Genomic DNA, 16,356 nt, shown 5'->3' with positions numbered 1-16,356 from the left:
TATATAACTATGAGAATGTACGTAAAAAACAGGTACAACGAATGGACCCGGATGCTGTGTAACGTGGATATAAAGATATGGCCGTGCGTCAAACTATTACTAGTGCAATACATATATGCAATACAGTACATACAGTACGACTTCGTTGTTCAACCAAAGGCAAAAGCCGTCAGATTCTACTACCTATGAAACCTTGAGCGAGGCTTCTCCTGAGTCCTTCTTTCTGTCACCGTCGGTTCACATATCGCTTGACTATTTAAATTTCTTAAAGACATTTCCCATTGGCGGAATTGCCAGTGTGACGGCTTATACGATACAAGTACGAGAGTTCGTCATACCCCGCGATCAGAAGCAGAGAACGGTGATGACTTACACCTGCTTGAACACAGGCCGGCGATTCTGGATATCTTTAAAATAGACCTATCAAATGGCACAATCGGCTTTCGATAGACCACAACCTAAACGCAGTCCAAATGAGTCGAACGATGCGGAGTCGGACGACGAATTCCATGATGCGCATTTCCCCGCAGACGAAGAAGCTGTACGTGCGCCCCCTCTCAACGCATGATAGAGCTAATAAATCGAACAGAAATTATTAGAAGAATCAAATAATTGCAAAGCCGAAGCAAATAAACAGTTCGCTACCGCCGCATATTCAGATGCCATTTCCACGTACGATCGCGCACTTGCCTCGTGTCCGAATTACCTAGACTACGAGATAGCAGTGCTGAAGAGCAATATTTCGGCATGTTATTTGAAACTGGAGGACTGGAAAGCGGCTGTTGACGCAGCAACAGCAAGCATCGACAATCTAGACAGATGCCTGCCCAAACCTAAAGAGGCTGACAAGGACGACGCTACCAAAACGACAGACGTGGCAACAGACGCTATCGTGGAGCTTCCAGACGACGACGAAGACGAGGCAAAGCAGCTGCAGCGTTTACAACAAAATGACAAACGTCGCGATGATATCAAGAGGATTCGTGCCAAGGCATTGATGAGACGGGCTCGTGCTAGGACAGAATTGGATGGTTGGGCTAATTTACAAGGCGCGGAAGAAGATTATAAGGAGCTGGCAAGAATGGACAATCTGCCGCCGCAAGATCAAAAAGTTGTACAACGAGGATTACGAGAGTTACCACCTAGGATTCAAACTGCGAGGGAGAATGAGATGGGAGAAATGATGGGGAAGTTGAAAGAGGTGAGTTCACCTTGTTGCTTGAGAAAAAATCCGTTGAATTGATGCTGATGCGATCGAAAAGCTGGGAAACGGCCTTCTGAAGCCATTCGGACTGTCGACGGACAATTTCAAATTCATAAAGGACGAGAATACGGGAGGATATAGCATGCAGTTTCAGCAAGGAGGCCAATGAGAGTTACATTGCTAGTTTCAAGACTTGACTCTTCGGAAACCGACTGCGGTTCGCTTCCAGCGTCAGTACTCTCCTTCGCCTATGGATACACTCCCTAGGGTCCCGGGGAACGGCTTATACCAAGACGCTTGCACTTAAATGCAAGTTGGGACGAGTGCTCGGACATTGCCATGATTCTTTAAACAAGAACAGGAGCATCTCTACTCGTATCGACAATGACTGTCCTGCGGGGATATAGGTATTTTTGATAACCAGAGCTGCAAAGCTGGATATATAGCGCAAGTAGAAACGTGAACATAATATCTTTATGAATTGAGAAGTACCAATAAGGCCAAAATAGTCAGAGTTAGAAGCTGGAGAGGGTAGAGTTCTCATCAAATCCCGGATCGTTGTAAATGCGGAGAACCCCCAAGTCCCCCGCTCGGATTTCCCGAGAATCAGTTACTCCGAATACTCTCTGGTTTCTTCTTCGTTCCACCATGATTGTCATTTTTATTAAGAATTCTCACTAGGATTATCTACGAATTAGACACCATAGACAGTTTCTGTCGGCAAGATGACCGCCCTCCTGCAAACGACATATCTCGGCCAAGTCCAGGGCAAGAATATTGACGGCGTAACACATTATCGTGGCATTAAATATGCTTCTCTGAGGAATAGGCTCGCAGATGCAGAGTTGATTGCCTCCAGAACGCCTGAAGAAGGTATTTTGGATGCTACAAAAGATGGGTAAGCGGTTGTCAATTTCCGGCTTGACTTGACCTAGAATTATTACTAACTGTGTACTAGACCAACAGCTCCTTCTCTCATCAATGGGTGTGAATTTGAACAAAGTGCCATTCAGCAAACATTACCTAAGAAGGAGCTACCGCAATCCGATACAGAATGTCTTAATCTGAATATCGCTGTACCAGAGGGAACGACATCTGCCTCAAGGCTTCCGGTCCTGTTGTTTATTCATGGTGGAGGTCTGAATATTGGTGCCAACTCGTGGCCACAGTTTGACTGGACCCGTGTGATCAACCTATCAGTCGAGAAAGGCGTTCCTATCTTGGCTGTTGGACCCAAGTACGTTGTTTTCTTCAAACTAGGTTCAAGTCGAGGAGACACTGACAGATCATAGTTATCGCCTCGGTGCATTTGGATTCTTGACTTCCGACGAACTTCGCGCAGCAGGTTACAAGGCCAACAATGGCTTCCGTGATCAACGGACTGCTATTGAATGGGTGCATAGACATATTCGCGACTTTGGCGGTGACCCAGATAACATTACACTTGCAGGAATGAGTGCGGGTGGAGGTAATATACAACTGATTCTCCTCGCATAAGTAGAAACTAATATCTTGCAGCTTCAACTACCCAACACCTTCACTCCACCACCCCACTCTGCAAACGCGCAATCTCGATGAGTGGACAAAACATCCTCATGTCCCCTCTTCTGTACGAAGTACACGAAAAGAGTTACGAAGCGGCTATCAAAGCCTGGGGTTTTGATAAATTATCGCCGGAAGATCGCATCAAAGCAATTATCGAGTCACCAGCTGCGGAGCTCGTGGAGAAGATGCCTCCCGATGTCTCTCCTAACTTTGCTGTGGACGGTGATTTGATTCCGAATGCACCAACGTTTGCTCAGATATCCGACAAGTCTACGGCTAGCTATCCTGTTGGAAAAAGTTGGTGCAAGGAGATACTTATTGGAGATGCTCAACATGATGTTTGTTCCTTTCGCCACCTGGCGCCTAAGAAAATATACTGACAGCTCATATAGACCTCTATATTCGCTGCACTCCTTGGATTCCAGGCCAAGAACGCTGCACCGCGTTTTATATCCGCTCTTGAGACTGCTCTCTCCGCATATCCAGTGGAAATCTCGTCTCAGATACTAGCGTCATACAATATATCGTCGACAACGCCGGATAAAGAGGCGTTTGACCGTATCCTGGAGCTCACGGATGATATTCTATTCTACGCGCCTGTACTAGCATATGCAGCGGGCTGGCCCGAAGCCGGTAATGCATACGTCTATTACTTCAACGAACAAAATCCATTTGAAGGTCCCTTTAAGGGTCAATCCGCCCACATTCTGGATTTGGCTTATTTCTATCAGAATTTCAATGATTACCTCACCCCCGAGCAGCAGGAAGTCGCACGAGCTTTTGCCGAGGATCTTCTCAAGTTTGTTGCTGGCAAAGCGCCATGGGAGCCTTGCAAGGATATGAGTGAGGGATTCAGAGCGAGAGTATTTGGACCCAGTGGGAAGCAGCAGGTGAGACGACTTGTGAAGGAAGCTTATGGTGGTGAGACGCAGAGAAGAGGCGTGATTCCAAAGCTTGCGAGCGAGAAGGGTGTTAAGTTGGATGATTTGACTGGAGTGTTCTTTGTGTTTTTGGGTAGTTTCTCGCCGTAGGAGTCGGTACCTGTATAACTATAGCCTGATAACTTAGTTAACTCGTTACATATTCCGTACAAGCATCCGACAAGAAAAGCGATTCAAGTGACTTGCCCGATTGGGCAGGTCATACGCAGGGGAATTCCCGAAGTGTGGGGTAATCCCTCCCAATCCGCCCCACATGCAGGTTCCACGCGTCGTTAACGCATGCCACTTAGGGCTAATTTCTCTACGGTACAAACTCTACAAGTTGTGTGTGCTGTTGACAAGACTTGGCTGAATCCAGCCAATTGAGCTGCAGTGACCCCTCTACCTAGGTAACCTATTGTACCATTCTCACCTTGCCTTCTCTCCCATCAACATTTCTCTTGTGTCTTTGCCAGGTTGTTTCCTGTGAAATAGCTACTCTACACGAGGAAAAAACGATCAAAAATGGCTAACACAACTACACATCACTCGCAACTAAACGCCACATTCACCGGCACCACGGTGGACTACACCGGTACCAAAATCAACAAGTTCAAGGGCATCAAATACGCTCACATTCCCGCTCGATTCGAGAGAGCGCAACCAATTACACCCGAACAATTGAGCGGGAAGACTATTGATGCTACTCAATATGGGTATGTCATTGATAAACATCAACAATGAATATCGCTGCTAAGATGCTTCGTGATAGTCCCAAATGTCCACAAGTCGATGTTGACGTCCGTCACTTACTCCGTATACCCGAAGATTTTGAGATCAAGGATGAGGTTGAAGATGAGTTTGAGTGTTTGAATTTGGACGTTACTGTTCCGGCGGATGTACCAAGTGGTCAGAAATTGCCGGTTCTGGTTTGGATATACGGTGAGTGTTATAAATCTAGACATCTTTTTAGCTAAGGCTCACTCCGTGGTTAGGCGGCTCTCAAGCAGTCACGTTCTGCTCTGCTGCATCTGGTATTTGTGGTAAGTCTATTGATCCTGGAATCTGAGAAGGCGGAAGTTCATGTGCTCGGTAGATACTACAAGGATTGTCGCGGATTCAGTCAAGGCCGGAAAACCGATCATAATGGTTGCAATGAATTACCGCCTCAACCTCTTCGGTTTCGGAGACGGTAAGGGTACTGCAGAAGTAAATCTATCTCTCAAAGATCAAGCGTTGGCCATCGACTGGGTGAGACAATATATTGAGGGGTTTGGTGGTGATTCTGTAAGTACGCCCGTAACTTACGGCGAGGTCGTATATTTTGCTCATCACCTTTTGCTTTCAGGAAAATATCACTCTATGCGGAGAAAGCGCTGGCGCTGTCTATGCACACGCCCACCTTATAACCGGTCCACCCGTCAAACGCGCTATTCTCATGTCCGGCTCTCTACACTTGTCGCCTCCAATGCCCCATCAGCTCGGAAAAGGTATCTTAGAGATCTGCGAAGCTCGCGCTCAAGAGTTGGAGGGCAAATCATTGCGTGAATGTAGTCAGCAAGTATTCAAGCAGATACTGACAGAGAATAATCTGTCCCGCTGCTGGATGCAGGAAGAAGATGTTTTGGCCAATTGGGAGACTAAGCAAGAACAGGTTGAGGAGTTGATGATTGGCGAGACGGAGTTTGAGGTACCTCTCCTTTTTTCTCTGATATATCAGATACAGGACTAACCTAGTGATTTCGTGGAATAGTCTGTAATCTGGCGCCGCGGTATCGAAACTCTCTCCCCATCAGACATAATCTCCACTTTCACAGCCTCGAATGCCGAGCTGGGCAACAAACTGCGCAAGGCATATCATATCTCCGCCGATCGGCCAACATCCAGTACCCTAGGAGTCCTTGATCTCTTGCACGACTCGAAATTTGCTCTTCCCACGGAACTCGTCGCAGAAAAACTCATCGCAAACAAGAAGAAGGTATATAGATATCTTTTTGACGAAGTAAACCCATGGCAGGCATCCTCTCGAGCCCATCATGCCGTCGATATCCTATTCCTCTTCGGCACGATGGACTACTCACATAATCCCTCCGCTGAAGCAGTAGGTGAAGATATGCGCGGAAGATGGGTCAGTTTTGTGAGCGGTAGTGAGCCGTGGTCCGAGCTATCGGCCACAGGAAAGAAGTTTGCCTTTGGGCCGTATGGGGACTGCAAGGAAATTGATCAGAAACAGTTTGCGGGGAGGAGGAGGTCGCATATTTTGGAATTGTTGAGGGAGGTTGGACCGCAGGTTTATAATGGGATTGCGAACAAGCTGGCTGCTGGGAAGATCAGTTTGCTGAATTAGAGAGAATAGATTCTTAATAGAACAAATATCTTAAGGGATTTAATTCATAGTATACAGTCCCGTAGCATAAACATCAGAGAGAGTACTAGATAATTTATACTTAGATCTGGATACTTTGGATGTTAGGGTTACATGGCAAGTTGGAATTGTTCAATGTTGAACCAAAATGACAAGTTTCAATAAAGCTGGAACTTGGATGTCAAGTGTATATTGACAATGACGTTATATATAACTTGCAAACTCATAGATACATTATAAACATTTTCGTTCATTCGCAGCAATAAATCCCGAATCACGAAGTACCATTAACCTTCAACTTCTCGACTCCCTTGCCCAAAATCTCGTCAACCTCCTTCAAATGACTTGAGAAGTTGTCAACCAAATTATCCCACATCTTAGGCTCATGCTCGTGCTTCTTGCTGGAGTTCCATGCATAATCTGTGATTGTGAAGGGGCGGGAAGATTCAAACATGAATGCAATTGAGGCGGGGGAGATTTGCATTACTGGTGGTGTGGATTCGGTGGCTTCTTTGAATTGTTCGTAGGCGACGCCGTGGGGGACCACTATTACCGAATATTAGACGTTGATTTAAAACGGGTGTATATGAGGAATACTTACTGCCGCACTCGAAAGAGATACTGCCTGGCATGAATTCGTCGGATCGACCACCGTAGTCTCCATAGACAAGACCCATGAGTTCAGAGGCGGCGTTACGGTGGTAGTATGGTGGGCGATAAGTGTCTAAGAATCAGTCAAGTCAGTTTACCGTTTCATATAGCAGAAGATATCTGGAGTCTCAACATACGAGAAGCCACATCCCATCGAGGAGAGAAGATCAAGAAATCAGCCAGAGGGCTTGTGAGGTCACGGGACTTGGCGGTCAAGACGCAGAAGATGGAGGGATCAATATGATCAACGGAGATGGAACCAACATTAACGAACTTGGTCATGTCATACTTGTAGGGCACCTGTAACAAATAATAAGTATCAGGCTGCAAAAGCGGAGGCGAGGATCGAACATACGTAATTTCCGTGCCATGCAACAACATCAAACGGCGAGTGATTCTGTGTGCTCTTGAAATATTTTCCTCCAAGCTTGTACACAATCTCCCATGGCTCTTGAACAACCTCGTACTGAGCGGTAGGAGTAAGGAAGTCGCGAGAGTTGGCAAGGCCATTGGCACCCAAGGGACCCAACTCTGGGAGCTCAAAGGTACTACCCCAGATTTCGAGAATGTATCCTCGAGAAGGTCCATCAGGCAACTCAACACGGAATCTGATTCCTCGCTGGATGACGACTAATTCTCCGGGCTGCACAAACAAAGGACCGAATTCAGTCTGGATGTTGAGGGCGCCCTTCTCGGGAACAATGAGGAACTCGCCGTCGGAGTTGACAAAGGCCTTCTTGGTCATGCTCTTGTTGGCGACGTATACATGGGTGGCTAGGCCCTCTCGAAGGGTGGGATCACCAGAACCAGCAAAGGTTCGGAGACCGGTCACGAAGTCGGTCTCTTCCTCGGGGATATCTGTGGGCAGCCAGGCAAGTTGGGTGGGCGAAACATGGATCTTGGGGTTTAAGGGAAGGAAGCAGCACTCGGTGTCTTTGTTGTCTGGAAGTTCAGTCTGTTTTGGGTCCCAGTTAGCGCGAGTCAAGCATGGAGTGATATTAGAAAACCATACAAATCCCTGATGGGCCACAGCAGGGCGCACGCGATAAAGCCAGGCCTTCTTGTTTGCATGTCGTGGTGCGATGAATGCAGTGGCGGTTATTTGTTCTGCATAAAGACCGAAGCGGACATTGCGTGGAGAGTTTTGACCGTGTGGAATGGTTCCTGGAATGGCCTCTGAGGAGAAGCTGTTTCAGTTAGTATGTGGATGCTCGTCCACGATCATACTATGAGATACATACTGGTTTCCGAATCCTTCTTGGTACTGGTTATGGTTAGTATCATTTCACTTTGGTCAATTCGATAACAAGTCCGAACATACCTTATAGGGATCATTTTTCCGTGTGTTGAAAGAAGGGATAGTGGCATCTTTCTGAGTCTCAGCCCAGTGGAATATCTTCTGATACTCCGCGGGATCCTGTAGATCGGCTGTTGAAGGCATGGTGACTGCGTGCAGCTTAATAAAATGCTAGCAGATAATTGAGAAGAAGTTTTCCTTGCGATTGTTCTCAAGAAAACTCTCCGTCTAGTGTAGACGTCCCAAGGGCCCTTATAAACTGCTCTCTCGCCGACTAGCCTGCCTCGGTTTGGCTAGTCGTATGTTCTCCCAACAACTCTCCATGCCCCTAAACACACCTGGCCACTAAGAAGGTCATACGACATCCCTGTTCTTGGTTAGCATCAAGCCCTCGTGGTGAGGGCTTCGCCGGGGAGAAAGTGTCGCGGGATAGCTTCATGTGGGGTATTGCCGTATCAGAAGAGAATAGGGTAATTCCATAAATCCGTTATATAGCTGAAACTTTGACCCGGTCTGTTCCTGCGATGATTAGTGAGCGTGACCTAAGGTTTTCGTTGGAAACGATGGCAACGTACTCCATTCGTTGGAGGACTGAAGGCCACGCGTGCTATGGTGTTGTTACGTGGGGAAAGCTGGCAAGGTTTACCCCGACCTTTGAAGTGGGATGGCCGGAAAAATGGTTGAGGAGAATCGACGTCTCCACATTCACCTACGGCAGTTGACTGGAGTCGCATATCCCGATGATTTCGGTAAATATATGAATAAAACTAACGTGGACATTTCATAAAAAGCATTTCATAAAACGGAGAAAACCATTATTCAAAAATAAATCGCGGTTGAAAGAAGATCCTAAAAACACCTGTCCCGGGTATCTATATCGTGTCATCGGCGAGGCATGTATATGAATTTATACATCATATAATCGTGGAGGGCATCGTTTTCAAACGTTTCTGTGGATAGAGTCATTATATCCATGTTTTAACAGTGACAGTGCGGCGCGAGGGTGACTGTTTGAGACGAGACTTCATATTGCATAGTAGAAGTCCTGTAGCTGAGCGGCTGAAGGCAACCGGGTTATACAGAACCAGCGTCCTTCTCATTCTCGTAGACCACGGCCAATTTTTGAAGCACGTTGCTTATTCGACATGTAACTAGATTATGTCAGCGATAGGTTCTTTTGTTCCGAAGTATAGTTATACGCACCTTTCCAGGTCCAGCTAGCATTGATGTACCCAGCAAATAGCCTGGCTAGACCAGCAGCCATAGACTGCTTTTCTCCCCGATGCACGTCATTGTGTCTCAATATCTCCAATAAGTTCTCCAAATTCTGCCTTTCTTCATACCCAGCCTGGACATATGCTTGTTGTGTTTCCATTGTGTGTACCCATTTGGTATAGAATAGAGCTAGTTGAGGTTAGGCGCAAGTAGTCCAATACATATGTTTCACCAACTTACCAGTGTCCCACATGGCTAGAGCATGTTCTACACTCCGTCCTAAAGTAGTCTCCTTCTCAGAAAGCTTGTGTACCATCTGCAGCGGAGATAACAGCCCTTCAAAAGCCTGTGCAACGGCCCCTGAGAGAAAAGGCGTCCGAACCTGGTCGCTTTTAATGTATTTTTTAGCCGCAGTGAATGCTGCTTGTTCATCGTCGTTGAAGAGCAAAGTGCGATCGAAACTTCCACTACCGGTAAAGGCACGTACATAGCAGCTACGGAGCACCGCCATGCCATTAAAAAGTAATGGGCCTTCGACATCGTCCCAACAATTTTCTCCGTCAGGCGGGCGCCGGTGTGCGAGGATCATATAGCATCTAGATAGTACTGCTTCTGTTTGGCTGGTGCATAAAGCCTTCATTTGCTCTTCTTCTTTCGCATCAGCAGAGAAGCTCATGAATGACTGCGTAGACTGCGTTATATGCCACATGTGTATGTTTACCGCATGCATCAAAACAGTCACAGCAAAGGCAGACCATTGGATTTCCGAATCAAGATCAAAGTCCTTGCCAAACAGGACTTTCGTCAACGCTGTGTATAGGTCAATATTAGGTGACTCTTTAGCTGTCATAGCTCTCTTCCATTCATCCTCATCTGTCGCGCTCCAAGTATGTTCATCTGCGGGCATTCCGATCTTGAGCTCTTCAGTCGTAGAGATGCAAGGCGGGATGTTATAAGTGAGCGCCAAGAGACTACTTATGATAAACATACCGAAAAGTAGGCGCTTAGACGACTCTCTAGAAATCCATACAGACCAGTCGTTGTCCTCTGGATCAGAAGTGGCCAACAATGTCGCTTTGCGGGAAGAAAACTCGCGCTGGATGAAGCCGGCATTCTCAAGTGCCCAATTCACCGCGTCAAGATCACCACCAAAAGCCGCCTGAATGATAAGAAGTAATTTGCATTGAATCTCCCATAGGGGACGATCATAACTGGACCCGGCATTTTTCAGGGCCTGCTTTGCCAGTCTGGATAGAGTACTAGCAACCCCCTTTTCAGCCCCAAACAGTGCACCAACGGAACACATGGCTAACAATAGCGGGGGAGGTGTAGCCAAAATGTTGAAAGATGGAAGATGAAATAACGGTAGACGAGTGTTGAATGACTCGAAGAACTGGTCCACAAAGCTTTGAATCTCCTGCGAAGGAGGAATTTGGGATTCTTCAACATCGAAATTAAATTTTTCTTTAAGATCCTCCAGAAGAGTGGTTCGATCATCTTGTGTGAAATTCATACGAGGCTGGGCGATACTTGGCACCTTTGCATTGCGAGGTGGTCGTCCTCGACGATGAGGTTCGGGGTCTGAAGATGATGTGGCGTTGTCGGATCCATCTTTAAGTAGTTCCAGTGTGGATTTATTGCTGAAAGATTCGTCAAGGTATCTGGTTAGTGTTTGATGATCGAGATTCGGACAGGGGAATAAAGCGAGTATATTCACATTTTCGGTATCAGGAAACGTATTGTCCGATATCATCGGCGCATTGTTGATCTGGGGAGCACTTGATGTGAGGTTAGGGTCAATTGGGAAACCCTGATATTGATTGAATTGTTCCAGGATATAAGGCTGCATATGGGAGTCATATACGGTATGATGCTGATCTGTTGGATACGCAGGGATGTATTGATAAGGCGCGTTTTCGCTGCTTCCAGCAACAGTCATGTAGGTACCATTCAGTAGACTTGGATCCATAGGAAACTCAACTTCCATCCCGTCCGAAGTGCCGGTGACTAGCTCCGGGTCGCTGATTTCGGACGAAGAAGATACGCGAGGCGACGGAAGGAAGCTTTCATATTGTATAACGGTTTCATCATTTATGCGCATGCCGGCTTGCAGGTCTCCTTTGTACTGCGGCGGCTCTATCTGGGGCAGTGCTTGTGGGAGTGGGTGGACCTGGCTCCAACTATTTCCACTCTGACGACGACGAGCTGGACGTGCAGGGGCATCTGGGGAGGCATTTAATTGGGCATTAGCCCATTCATCGGCATGAAGTGTGCGCTCATGTCGAACGAGCAGGTCTCTGAGAGAAAGAATAAGAGTGTTAGCAATGCGATATAATGAAAGTATTACCGAGGGAACCTACTTCCTGCCGTAGGATTTTTGGCAGAATTGGCATGTAAACGGGCGCTCTCGAAAATCTAACACCCCTCAATCAGCGAAATTGGATTAGTGAAATGAACAAAGTAGACTTACGTGCGCGCTCATGTCTAATACAATGTTCAGTCCTCTTGAAAGTCCGGCCGCAAATCGTGCAGGCGCGCACTCTCTTGCCTTTCTCAATCCTCTCTTGCGGCATAACGTTATCTATGGCGGCTGAAGCTATCAGAAGAGCGATAAGCGAAATGACATCAACGACAATCGAAGTGACAAGTGGGAAACTTCAAAGAAAGAAGCAATCGGTCGCATTGGTGAAGCCAACAGACAAAGCAACCAGTGATGGGTCCGAGGTGGTGATGTGAGTCGCAGGAGGATGACTCTGGAATGCAGGATTGGCTAAGCAAGCGTGCGGGGGAGTTCTGATGGAGCATAAAGAAGAGGGCCCTGGTGGGGCGCCCAATCCGGCTAGCCGGCGTGGTGATTAGTCATCCTCATGACTTGCAACCTGGATGGCACGTGCCGGGAGTCTAACTGTTTGCAGGTTAGTCCTCCCAGCTCACTGCTTGCTCCTACCAAGTCGAAATGTCAAACATTCTTTACTAGAAACACTCTTACATTCGATCTCCCATTAGGTCTAACGGTTAGAGTAATAGACACTCTCTCCCTCATGAGAAGAATGGAAACATAAACATGTGGTCGTGTATGTAAAGTAATGCCGCGTCTTTCGAGTATGGTATCAACGATAACGAGTAGCCACACACATATGTCAATAATTAGAATTCTGATTTCTCTTCTAAGACGCCAATTCCAGAAAAACCGTCCCTTTCCCTCCCCATGCCAAGCGACTTGAATCGATTCGTGATGTAGGACAAAGGCGAATTAAGACAAAGTGACGTCGGGTATAAGACCAATGTAATCCATCATTCTGTTCAAAATAGTAAAGCTCGATCGTGGCTTAGAGGAAATAGTCAGGGGTTCTTCTCGAGACCATCGGTTCTCCAGCTCGAGGGCATGGGTCGAATTGCAGGCTAGTCAACATTAGTATGCTGTTTTGTTACATCAGCGAGGGAGAGGGAGAACGTACAATGTGTACTTCAAGAGCTCATCAATCTCCATAATAGCAGCTTGGTTACCACAACGGTAACAATAGTTGGGGGCTATCGTTATGAGTTAGCAGCCCATTAATAAGCCAAGAATTTCTACTGATCAGTCCATACCTGAAAAGATTGTGACAACATTTCGATCCTGGGACCAATTGTAACCCTCCATAACCAATTGATGAGCACGTGCGACGAGAGTCAAGCCGTTGTTATGATTGAATGCCTCTGAAATATCCTGTCCGAATGTATATCCAGCACCGCGGGGAGAGATTCCCCATCCGCATCGATCATCAGGGTCACTCCAGAGCAAATCACACATGGGACCTTCGTGAGGAACTTCTTGGATACGATCTAGAGATCGGATATTGTCAAGAGTATCGATCGATGGACTGAGGCCTCCGTGAAGGCAGAAAATTTGGTTCTCAATCAGAGCGGTAAGAGGAAGATAGTCGAAGAGGTCGGTAAAGTACTTCCAGACGTTCGCATTTCCGTATTTACGCAGGCATTCGTCGTAAAATCCGTAGACTTGTGTGATCTGTCGAGATTCGTGGTTTCCGCGAAGAATTGTGATGCGTTGAGGGTAGCGGATTTTCAAAGCAACAAGGAGTGTGACAGTTTCAACAGAGTAGTAACCGCGGTCAACATAATCACCTGGTTTCAGTCAGACTTGTGAAGAAGAGAAAATGCCTCAGTTGAGGAAGATGACTGACCCATGAATAGGTAGTTTGTGTCTGGATTAGGTCCTCCGATACGGAATAATTCCATCAAGTCATGAAACTGTCCATGAATATCTCCGCAAACCGTGACGGGGCATTTCTGTTGTTTTCGCGAATTGTTTATCAAAATATGCCCCTTGTTCATAAAAGTCATTCGAAAATACATACCACTGGCTGGACGTTTGACTCTTCTTGAAGGACTTCTCTGGCCTTTCGGATGAAAATAATTGATTAGATACAAATGATCAAAGGCCCTTGAGTGAGCAAGCTTACCCGATCACACAATCGCTGCACGTCGTTCTCTGCCAACTGCTTGCAACTCATCAAACTCTCAATCCATCCATCAAGCGTGGGTATGGATCCTGGATCTGAAATAGGCGAGAGGTTATGAGGTTCAGGAGAGCGTGCTGTGTCGATTTCCATATTGTTCTCCATCTTGTCTCGTGTGTGAGGGAAGGTCGACGTAGGAAGACCTGAAGGAGGGGCGGACGGAACGAGGGTCTCGTGAGGTTAGGCCAGTATCAACAGCAACGACTCGCGAGCAACAGAAAATGAAGAAGAATTCGAAAAATGGTATTAATTGCAAGACAGTCGGATTTGGTTATTTTGTAACAAGGCGATTGAATGTCTGTCGACGCAGGACGGTGGTGGGGATGGGCGGGTTTTGGCTTTGGCTTTGCGAGGTTGCGTTTGGACAACCAAGGCTAACTGCCAAACAAACGGGGAGGTTGCGCCACGCCAATAATGTGCCACACTAACTGGAGGAGTTACACTGGAAAACAAACATCCACCCGTCCAAGGACTCTACAAATTACATAGTACTTCTCTTCATTTAACATCACTCCCTTACTCGCCAAAACGCGGGAATGTTTATCAATTTATTGTTGAATAATACATTTTGTGAAGCAAATAATCATGTCAGTCGTGAAAATGTCTACAATCCGGGTTAATCGATCAATTTCCCATCATTAAATGATACCACCACCGCCAAACCCTCCACCGATCCCTCCGGATCCAAATCCTCCAGACCCAAACCCACGTCCCCCAGGGCCAGACCCTCGACCATACGGCGGTGCGTCCCACGGACCTACAGGGTCATATCGAGATCCTGGCGGCGCTTGCGGGTCGTAACCGCCTTGCTGTCCTCCAAACCCCCCAAACATCGGATCATCGGGTGTCGGGTGCATCCCACCGCCTCTTGAACCAGGTCTAAATGTTCCTCTTAAAGGGTCACGAGGGCCTAAGCCTTGAGGATATAGATCTCTGTCGCCGCTGCGTGGATAGTTTCCTTCTCCGTAGGGCATCGCGCGGCCTCGCGACCGTCGACTCAACTCATACTCGTCTTCAAAACCAGGAGGAGCAAAATCGCCAGTAGGTGTTTGTCGACGTGGTTCTGCAGCTAAGGGATCATCGAATGGATATGGACGAGCAGGTGGAGGAGCTATGTCCTCTTTCAACGGATCATGCTGTGGAGGCCCTTCCGGTTGTTGTTGTCGTCGTTGATCACGAGCTTCATCAACGGCCTGTTGGTTTGGGCTGGGGATGGCATATTTCTGGATAATATGGATCTTGAAAAGACTGATCAAATCATCGAGGCGATTAGATGACACAAATATCGACTTCAAACTGTCTGGCTGATCTCGTTGTATCTGGAAAGGTAGGGCAGACGATGAAATGAACTCGGACACCGGCACATCAAATGATGTTGCCTTGTCATCCCTAGCCAGCCCCATAATGACTGCATTATTGCCAAGTCGACTGACTTTCAGTAAGTATTCAGTTGATGACTGTTGGAGAGCATATCGGAATGAGTAAGTGTTATTATGAGCGTTCCATTCTTTTGGAAGAATCGTGGCGTCTGTATTGTCTTCTAGCGAACTGTCAGTAATCATCTTCTCTTCCCCGAAAATCAAATCCCACATACCAATATTTTGTTCTTCGCCCAATCCAATAAGACGGAACTGTGTGGCGACCATAGATGCATGGCCAACAAGTGCTATTGCTTCGTAGGCATTCTTGATTGATGGTTCTGTTTGTCCGTCGCCCCGCAGCGATGCAAGCACGACTTCAAGTACACGGGAAGGGCTCAACGCGTTGTCTTCCGACCCAGCCATGATATGTTTTTGTGATGATGAATTTTTCTTGTTTTGTTTTGTGAGAAAGTTGCAAAATTGAAATATGAATTTCAGAGGTTCATTACATCAACACATGCTGATGCCTGACGTCTGCCGGAACTATGACGGGCCGACACAGACAAACTGTGCAAACATAACCCTAGGCCCCAAGTAACATCGTCATATCAAGTGGTTGTTTGGGTATCATGTCGAGACAGGGAGTTACTAGTAGTCTTACAACTTGCTCCTGCTTGCTTATGTTTCCATACCATCGTTGGCTAGTCAGAAACCTACCGCGACCGAAATGCGATGAGAGGTAGGCGTTGATTTGTCTTTCGAGCTGGTACTCATTGCAAAAGATAGAATACGTAGAATGAAACCGTAGTTCCAGCGGTTGTTGATAGATAGAGCTTGGCTTCAAGTCTTCAACTCCCTCTGGAAACAACGATGGTCGACCGATCACCAAGAACGGGTCTCTTTTTGTACCTCACTCTGTGACTAGCCGTTGAATTGTATAGGGCCATATCGTGGATAATGACTTGTAGTCGACCAGTTGCAAGAGAGTTCTGTATCTTTACTGTCTGATCGCTTCCTCTCTGGTGATTGTGACAATAGTACCTACAGGTATAAATAAATGCACGCACCTTGTCGTCCATTCTATAGACATAGTATCAGGGGTAACTCATGATCGTCTCGAAAACTACAGCAAGGTAAAATTAGTAGTAGCTTCGTATATGCTGAAACGGTCTTGTATACGATCATATAAAGATGTAAGCTTCTTTACCCAACCCACGACCAAATGTGCCAAGAAAAAAGCGAGTGGCTGGCGAGCTAGGTTGATGTTGCACATTTGCT

At 46.8% G+C, this 16,356-nt stretch overlaps 7 protein-coding genes across 7 annotated transcripts; 3 read left to right on the top strand and 4 right to left on the bottom strand.

Moving 5' to 3' along the window:
- Positions 1-427: 427 nt before the first annotated feature.
- On the top strand, positions 428-1,373 carry EYB26_002024 (uncharacterized protein; the record flags this gene model as incomplete). The annotated part of the gene is made up of 3 exons (XM_054261332.1): positions 428-541; positions 590-1,201; positions 1,263-1,373. The coding sequence occupies 3 exons, from the start codon at positions 428-430 to the stop codon at positions 1,371-1,373; spliced, it is 837 nt and encodes a 278-aa protein (XP_054117307.1).
- Positions 1,374-1,929: 556 nt separating this feature from the next.
- On the top strand, positions 1,930-3,780 carry EYB26_002023 (uncharacterized protein; the record flags this gene model as incomplete). Its single annotated transcript, XM_054261331.1, has 5 exons — positions 1,930-2,102; positions 2,163-2,441; positions 2,497-2,672; positions 2,723-3,087; positions 3,142-3,780. 5 exons carry the CDS (start codon positions 1,930-1,932, stop codon positions 3,778-3,780), a joined length of 1,632 nt encoding a protein of 543 aa, XP_054117306.1.
- A 414-nt stretch (positions 3,781-4,194) lies between these two features.
- On the top strand, positions 4,195-6,016 carry EYB26_002022 (uncharacterized protein; the record flags this gene model as incomplete). Its single annotated transcript, XM_054261330.1, has 6 exons — positions 4,195-4,385; positions 4,442-4,611; positions 4,665-4,712; positions 4,766-4,956; positions 5,018-5,359; positions 5,423-6,016. The coding sequence occupies 6 exons, from the start codon at positions 4,195-4,197 to the stop codon at positions 6,014-6,016; spliced, it is 1,536 nt and encodes a 511-aa protein (XP_054117305.1).
- Positions 6,017-6,308: 292 nt separating this feature from the next.
- EYB26_002021 (uncharacterized protein) lies at positions 6,309-8,126 on the bottom strand (the record flags this gene model as incomplete). The annotated part of the gene is made up of 7 exons (XM_054261329.1): positions 6,309-6,580; positions 6,636-6,758; positions 6,823-6,985; positions 7,041-7,640; positions 7,698-7,872; positions 7,927-7,949; positions 8,007-8,126. 7 exons carry the CDS (start codon positions 8,124-8,126, stop codon positions 6,309-6,311), a joined length of 1,476 nt encoding a protein of 491 aa, XP_054117304.1.
- Positions 8,127-9,056: 930 nt separating this feature from the next.
- Positions 9,057-11,770, bottom strand: EYB26_002020 (uncharacterized protein; the record flags this gene model as incomplete). The annotated part of the gene is made up of 5 exons (XM_054261328.1): positions 9,057-9,133; positions 9,186-9,386; positions 9,438-11,494; positions 11,558-11,612; positions 11,668-11,770. 5 exons carry the CDS (start codon positions 11,768-11,770, stop codon positions 9,057-9,059), a joined length of 2,493 nt encoding a protein of 830 aa, XP_054117303.1.
- Positions 11,771-12,526: 756 nt separating this feature from the next.
- Positions 12,527-13,822, bottom strand: EYB26_002019 (uncharacterized protein; the record flags this gene model as incomplete). Its single annotated transcript, XM_054261327.1, has 6 exons — positions 12,527-12,599; positions 12,656-12,728; positions 12,789-13,322; positions 13,382-13,487; positions 13,556-13,597; positions 13,661-13,822. The coding sequence occupies 6 exons, from the start codon at positions 13,820-13,822 to the stop codon at positions 12,527-12,529; spliced, it is 990 nt and encodes a 329-aa protein (XP_054117302.1).
- Positions 13,823-14,355: 533 nt separating this feature from the next.
- EYB26_002018 (uncharacterized protein) lies at positions 14,356-15,501 on the bottom strand (the record flags this gene model as incomplete). The annotated part of the gene is made up of 2 exons (XM_054261326.1): positions 14,356-15,254; positions 15,312-15,501. 2 exons carry the CDS (start codon positions 15,499-15,501, stop codon positions 14,356-14,358), a joined length of 1,089 nt encoding a protein of 362 aa, XP_054117301.1.
- Between the last annotated feature and the right edge of the window lie 855 nt (positions 15,502-16,356).

The sequence above is a fragment of the Talaromyces marneffei genome, chromosome 1 (genome assembly GCF_009556855.1).
Source record: "Talaromyces marneffei chromosome 1, complete sequence".
Taxonomy (NCBI): domain Eukaryota; kingdom Fungi; phylum Ascomycota; class Eurotiomycetes; order Eurotiales; family Trichocomaceae; genus Talaromyces; species Talaromyces marneffei.
This window is presented reverse-complemented; position numbering and strand designations above follow the sequence as displayed.